A 7,703-nucleotide genomic window follows, 5' to 3' on the forward strand; every position below is an offset into this window, starting at 1 on the left:
CGAAGACGAGTATTATGGGAAAAGGTAAAGAGGAGGGAAACTATCTTATTTCTCTTGGGGAATAATTAAATGAATGAATATGTCTTTACGTTTTGAACCCAAAGTAATTAAACATAGCTTTTCTCTAAAGAAATAAAATAAATATTTACTATGATACAACAATATTTTTATAACATTTCCCGTTGGAGGTTTATTTGATGGTTAATGTGCATCGTCTAAATTTTACTAAAAAATCATATTAAAATAAAAATATTAAAAAAAGAAAGTACATATATTTAATAATATGCATTTTGGATACCTTATTAAAAACTAAAAGGGAAATTTGGTGGGATAAAATTTTGTAAGAGAAAAATAGTAAGTGTATTATTTACTTTTCTCGATGAGAACATCAATACAAAGATTTAAATTTTTGTGTTCTAATCTCGTGCACATTTTTTCAAAAGTTACAATTGATATAGTTTTTGTAAACAAATCAACTATGTTATCACTCGAATGAATTTGTAGCATGTTGATACTAATTATTCTTTTAGAGATCACGTGAGGAAAAGTTTTGGTGAAATATGTTTTGCTCTATCTCCTTTTATAAATCTTTAATTCAGCTATGCATATTGCATTATTTTTATATAAGAATGTGAGTATTTGTCATATTTCAAGTTACTAGTTTAGGTGTACGCGTTTTGCGCGTGTACCTCACTTTAATGATTTCAATTTTATAAAATTACTTGAATATAAAAATCTTGATAGTTATATCACATAGTTATTAACGATTTGATTACTGATGCTAATAATAATAAGAATAAGCGAGACAATGCTAGCTTAACAATCTAACAAACCTTTTACAATAAATTTAGTTATAACAAAGCAAAGCATGGGAGAATCGCAAAGAGCAGTATTTTGTTACTAACTCAGCATCACAATAGTAGTGTTTTGGCACTAACTGACGTCACAATATATTTAATTATATTTAACAACTCACCTTACAATCAAAAGAAAAAAAAAAAACAAATATAAAGAATTTTTATTCGTTTAGATAAGAGTATGATAAAACAAAAACAAATAAAATATAAAAAACTAAACTGAGCAAACAAAAGTAATAAAGCATCAATCTAAAAATTAGTATTTTTTACAATTATCTTGATAGGCACAATAGATTGCTTTTTAGATCACAGAGATACGACAGTACTTCATATATGAAATAATTTGAAAGGGCATCTAACGAGCTAGAAAGGAGTTTGTCTATGGGAGGTGGAGGATATTTTTAACGAAATTTGGCAGATGGCGCAATTAGCTAGCCTGGTATAAATTCCAACACTCTGTTTTAGGGAAGGAAATGTACCAGGTAATTTTAATTTGGAGAAAAGATGATGTTGTTTAATTTCCTTACCTGTAGGGGTTTCATAAAAGCAGTTTATAAGAAGGATCAGAATGCTTGGCCTAATGTTCGATTTAAGCCAAAGAAGGGCCACTATATAGCTTAAGAATATGATTTAGCTCTTTTTGGTTCTATTTTGTTTGCGTAGAAATTAAAATGGATCAATAGTAATATATTCCATTAGTTTCTTCTCAAGAAGCTACGGAACAACTCGCTATATTTTTGCAATATCTATATATGAATAAAGTGTGGTGATTGAAAATAAATAAATAAAATAATGAAACAACCGACAAAACTCCGATATCCTGGGGCTGGAATATCGAATGCTGTCGTGTCACACCCCCTAACGGTAGTTTGATACTATCCCAACTGGATAGTAAGCACTTTGACCTTGTATTTTCTTTGAACAGAAGAATGAAAATGAGATTTAATTAATAGATTGAACATTGCAGATCTGGTTGAAAAGTAGAGTAAATAATGGAGATCGATGGAGAATGAAGGCATTTGTGCTTCCTTCCGCCAATCTAATTTTGACAAAACACACATTAGGGTCTAACAAAAAATAGGCATATATGGTATTCTTTGAATGCACTAAAAATGAGAAACCGCCTTTTGATGAGCTTAGATATCTATCTCTATATATTATGTGCTCCTAATAAAAGTTAGGGTATGAATTAGACTTACCACTTTAAACCTAGTAGCGTACATCTTTCTAGCTAGTTTGAGATTGAAATGATATAAATTTATATTTGAGGAAAAGGGTCTTTTTCACTTATCAATCCTCTCTATCATTGTTTATACACGACATGCCAATAAACTCAAAAACTTTTAGCTTACCCCCCCCCCCCCCCCCCCCCTCATCTCTGTGGCGTGAGAAACTCATGAAATAATGCATGCCTTAGACTTTGTTATGATATAATTCTTTCTTCTCTCTCCGGCCTTCTCCTTCAAATAGAGCCATCTCTACTTGAATTTACGTGATAAGATTAAGGTGGTCTAATTATGTACACTTATATAAGTGGTACGACTATTTCGATGCATGCCCTATATATATAATTTGCGCAGGGTAAAAAACGCACTGCATCTAATGGTACTATTGAAAAGGGTGTCAACCGTGCACGTTTGCTATTGACTATCAGGTTGCTTGGACACTCACTCTTTGTATGCAAGGAAAGAAACCTTGATCAAAATAGCATTCTGAAACAGGAACAAATTAAAGAACGAAAGAGATAGGAAGAAAGAGAGAAGCAACATCTATATAACTAAGGCACTGCAAAGAAATTATATATACAGGTTAACGATGCACACTTCTGAAACTGTTATCTTCTTATGTAATTTGTGTAATGATTTCAACAGTGATCCAATTTGTAGGAATTGAAAAATACTGTTCATTCCCTTCTTGTAATGAAGAGGTCGTCAGGTGCTTCCTCTCTATGTACCTTTTGGCTTATCATTTGTACATCCCTCCTAACCGTCCTTTTGCGAAGGATAAATCATTTATCCTTGTATTGTGAGGTAAGCTCAAGCTCTCCTCTTGTACTTATTCTCGATATATCTAGCACCCCACCGGTGAACTAGAGGGAAATTAGTAAATAAAAAATTTATATATTCCGAGGGGAGCTTTAGACCATAAAAAAGGAAAGAGAAAAATAGTGATCCAATTCAAGCTTTTGATATATAAGAAAAATTTACAACTTAAAGTATGTACTATTCAATCGATGTTAAGGTTAACACACAATGTCAAATTAAAGACGACCAACTTGTGCTTTTACAAAAGAACAACAGCTTGCCGACATGCTAAGTATATTTATTACCTGAAAAGAGCCAGCTAGTATTTTGGTTTTTCCTACTTAGCTTGGTTTTAGTTACCTTGAGAATCTACTTCTCTCTTTTAGCCAAGGCAAAGCTAGCTCCCATTACTAATTGTGTATATGAATGATATAACAACACTTTCTGAAAACAACATACTAGTTTATATAGAAATGTTAAGGTTAGGACATCACTAGATCTTAGAGAACAAACGAAACTACATTATTAGAAGGTTGAATATGTTTTTGCTTTAATACACACATGATCATGATCGGTAGTTAATTAATTTGAAAGCTTAACATTGTATTTATAAGGGTATGAAATTGGAGTGGGTGAAGCAAAGCAATAAAGGAAGACATACTTCAATATGATTTGGAAACTATTTTAACATTACATGCACTTGACATTTGATATGCTCTTGTATTCATACAAATGTCATATAACATGTTTAAGCCTACGTGCGAGAACTCTCTCTTTCTTAAATACCACATGCACCCTTCAAAGATGAAATGAAAGGAACAATAGATTGGGTATATACTTAGTTATCGTAAAATGAATAAAGAGGAATTACCTAAGAGCTTTGCTTACCTCGAATATCAACCCAGCAAATTCGATTATTGGTTCTTTTAAAGTTTCCGAATTTTCTTTAAAGATGCAGCTAATATGTGTTCACTACTCAGAAAGATAAAAACCAACGTACAATTACTTTAGATGCAGCTGTATAATTGTTTAAAGAAAGGAGACAATATATACATATAAATGGGAACTTTTTTCTCAACAAGATTGGGCTGAGGCATTGACCTGTAAACTTTTTGGAACAGAAGAGGCATACATATGTAGATCGATCTGATTGGAAGTAGCTACAAAAATTGAAAAACGATGATGACTAGTGACTGAAGAAAAAAAACAAGATATCTATCTACTAGAAGCATATTTAGACTTTAGAAGTAGCTCGCATGATCAGTTGATGATAGATGGCCAAGTTAGCTAGTCAAGATGAAATGTTATGTACGTACCTTTTATAAAAGCTAGCAAGCCAGATAGCTAGCTCTGAAGCAGTCATAGTACCTGGCAGGCATGTCCAACGAAGCAGCGACAAGAACAACAACCTACCAAAGGTAATAAAAACAAAATTCATTCATGAAAAAGGTAAGTGTGACTTTTGTTAATTCCCTTCCCATTATTCATTAGCCTGAATGACGTCGCTGAGGAGCTAGTTATGCATTCCCACTGCTACGTACTTACTCCACTAGATATATAGGGAAATCAATACAGCAAAGGTTGTTGCAGATGGGGAAAATAAATTTATAAAAATGAAGTAAATATATGTATAATTAAGTAATAATTATGACACTCTTTTGCTCTTGTTTTTAATCACTATGATATGATGGAAAACTGATGAAAGACTACAACACTTTGAAGGTACGTAGCAGTTGGAAATTCAAACATAAAATTAAAGGATCTATATATAGTGTGACATTTTAGTATTTGCAAAGTATTTCATAATCCTCTATTAGAGTATTATTATACACAAATTCAACTTGGACATTTGCTCATTTTTTCCATTTGAAAAGTTAACTCGAATAGCATTACTTTTCTCAGGAAGCCAGAATGAGGTACCCAACGGGTTGTGCTGGATGGCCCGTGCGTGCCACAAAATCAATCATGATGAAGGATAATTCTCTTCGATAATTTAACAGTTGGGGAGTTTTAGAAATTATCAAATATCCAAATCCAAGGACATGGATGTCTTGCCTTTGTCGAATGCTTCTTCTTCGGTGGCTGCCGGTGGCGGGTTGACTTCGTAGCTGTTAAAAGTCCTGCATTGAAGCGAAGGAATTGGGGGTGATGATGACAAAAATTGGGGAACATGAGAATAAGTTGTTGTAGCCGCGGGACTAGGCAAGGAGGAGGATGAGGACATGATTTCACATGATTCATCCGAGTCTGAGATGGAACAGTCCATATTCACGCCGAACAGCCTGAGTCGCTTTGCTGCTGACTTGCCTTGGACAACGGGTACCAAGTCGAACACCACCGGCTCCACAATCCTGCCACTCCCCCCAACAGTACTTGTACTAGTACTACTACTAGTACATCTTTGCATTAACCCAACTTGTTGTGGGACTTGGGCAGCAACAGCTGCAGCTGACCCCGATCTGAGATAAACTAATGATCCGCTCGGAGGAGGGTTTCCATTTACCACTGTGGCACTGTTGCTATTCATGTTGTCGAAATTACAAGTGACATCGTAGTAATAATTAGGACAGTTTCCAACGGATCCATAGGCACTGTTGCTATGGGGAGAATAAGATTGCTGCTGACGAGACATGCTGCCAGCTGCAGGTTCCATCATCATACGGGAATGTAAATATGAACTGTCAGATGGTGACGGCTGCAAAAATAGCGGACGGTTCCAAGCAGAAGCTGCTGCTGGGTAGTGAATATTGGAGCGGTAGAAATTATTATTAGAGAAATGGTGTGAAAGCGGCAAATGAGTAGTGAAGAGATGGTCTGGGGCGTCTGGACGGCGCCTCCAGTCGATGAAGAGACGATCCTTGCCTAATTCACCAACTCCACGCTGAAATGAGACAATATCCCCAGCATCGAGCTTCTTCTCCTTCACGAAGCGGCTCCAACCTTTGGTCATTACATAACTTTGACTGCTATTCCAGTAGGAATATCTGAACCGCCAAGGTTTTCCATTCCTATCTTCGAAATTGAGAAGGAGGCCTTTCTCGTTGGTGGAGGAATCCAAAGGAAAATACTTTTCAGCGTGCTGTTTGGGAATGACTAACCGATTGAGCTTGCCGACGTCACTGGGAGTAACTACCTTATCGAACATGTGTTCTCTCTCAATCAGCGCCATTGCATTGCTTTCACCAACTCCTAGCTCAAGGAGATGATTTTCATCTACAGGGTCGCCCTCACAAAGATTTGTGCTAGGAGGAGTATCCATCATCACGGGATCAGTATTATCTTCACTACTATTACTAGTGATGCTGCTGCTGCTTAACCAACTTCTTCTCTGCTGATGATAGGAGAAAGGCACTAGAATCTTCTGGCTAGAAGAGGAAGAAGAATTAGAAAATGGGTGTGTACCTTTTGAGGAACCTTGATCGTTGAAGCCATGTCCACCTGAGAAGAAATTCATGATCTAGGACTGTCCAAGGCATAGATCTAACTAGAGATGTGTAACTGAAGATAGGAAACAAGCCCCCAAAAAGCCAGCAAGACCCTCCTTGTGTCCAGTAATACTATGGTTAGTTGTTACTACTGCAGGCACAACTAGTCTGACTCTGAGAGGAGCTGGAATTAGGGTTGAAAGAGTATCCTCCCATTACCCATAAACTAGAACACGGAAAATTGGAAAGCTAATGAAGGTGATAGAGTGCTTTCTAGTTTAATTTGTCCAGGAAGACTAGCTCAAAGAGGTGATGACTCTCTCATTATCAACCGACCCATTCCAGACTCCCAGATCAGTACTGAGATTCAAGAGCATACTTCTTCTAGTTGACCTTTTTTTCAGTTTTTTTTTTTTTTCCTTTTTATCTTTTGTGTGTGTGTGAGAGAGAGAGAAAGAGAAAGAGAGATGGAGCCAGGATGACAAGGTACGTGGGTAATTTGTCTAAGTGGGTGGAATCTTCTTTTTTAAGTTAGGCAAATTTCATTCAAGTTATTCTCTTTTAGACTTTCTTTCCTTCCTATCGAGTTCAATCGCTGTGGGTAATCGTAAGGATGGACTCTCTCTCTCGACGGGCCCACGAATTATCTGGTTTGGTTCATGTGAGCTCGTCCTTGTCATCAGACTTGGTAGTGTCCAAATTAAATTGCAATTCCATACTCTTTAGCACTAGTTTCTCTTTTACTCCTACAAGGTAGTATATACTACTCGAGTACAATAATTAAGCTCCGCTAACTATGTTAAGCTTACTTTTAATTTTAACTTCTTTGAGCATAACTTACTAAATATTGTAATGTTAATAATAGATTTTTTTCGTTTTAATCTATATAACTTATTTTTCTTTTTAGTTAGTCACAAAAAATCATCATATTTATACATTTAGTAACAATTTAATTTTAAAATATATATTTTATCCTTATTGAAATGATTTATAATCACACCAACACGTTTGACTTATTTTAAGCTACAAATTTCTAAAGTCCTACTCTTTATTTCATTTTACTTCATAAATCAAACTAACTCATATAAATTGAAATGCACCAATAATTATGTTCAGCAAAAAATTATTTGACAGCATAAACAATAGTAAAAAATTAAGGGCAGACCCTTTTCTATTCGTATTTAGGCCCACGGCAACGCCAGCTGTTCCATAAAGCACGAGTTTCCAATATTATCTTAATTTATACCACTAGCCTTCAGCTAAGCCTTACATGCATTCGATGTATATATTAAGTCAATATATGCATGATATATGTTTAAATTTAGAATTTATATTACTTAATTATGATTAATTATCAAATATTTTACTTAATTTAATCACTTAATCAGGTAAAGAAC

The 7,703-nt window shown here is 35.1% G+C and overlaps 1 protein-coding gene across 4 annotated transcripts; it reads right to left on the reverse strand.

The window, feature by feature from the left end:
* Window positions 1-2,634: 2,634 nt before the first annotated feature.
* Window positions 2,635-6,838, reverse strand: LOC107863550 (B3 domain-containing transcription factor NGA1). Of its 4 annotated transcripts, none has more exons than XM_047413557.1 (3): window positions 4,937-6,838; window positions 4,198-4,290; window positions 2,635-2,946 (listed from the first exon to the last, which is right to left on the reverse strand). In XM_047413557.1, exons 1-2 carry the CDS (start codon window positions 6,333-6,335, stop codon window positions 4,241-4,243), a joined length of 1,449 nt encoding a protein of 482 aa, XP_047269513.1. In that variant the 5' UTR covers window positions 6,336-6,838; the 3' UTR covers window positions 2,635-2,946; window positions 4,198-4,240. The 4 variants fall into 4 exon arrangements, 3 of the variants coding, with proteins under 3 accessions (XP_047269513.1, XP_016565005.1, XP_016565012.1); XM_016709519.2 differs by lacking the exon at window positions 2,635-2,946 and adding an exon at window positions 2,970-4,041; XR_007056504.1 differs by lacking the exon at window positions 2,635-2,946 and having other exon boundaries at window positions 4,186-4,290; window positions 4,775-6,838.
* Between the last annotated feature and the right edge of the window lie 865 nt (window positions 6,839-7,703).

Source organism: Capsicum annuum, chromosome 1 (assembly GCF_002878395.1).
Source record: "Capsicum annuum cultivar UCD-10X-F1 chromosome 1, UCD10Xv1.1, whole genome shotgun sequence".
NCBI lineage: Eukaryota > Viridiplantae > Streptophyta > Magnoliopsida > Solanales > Solanaceae > Capsicum > Capsicum annuum.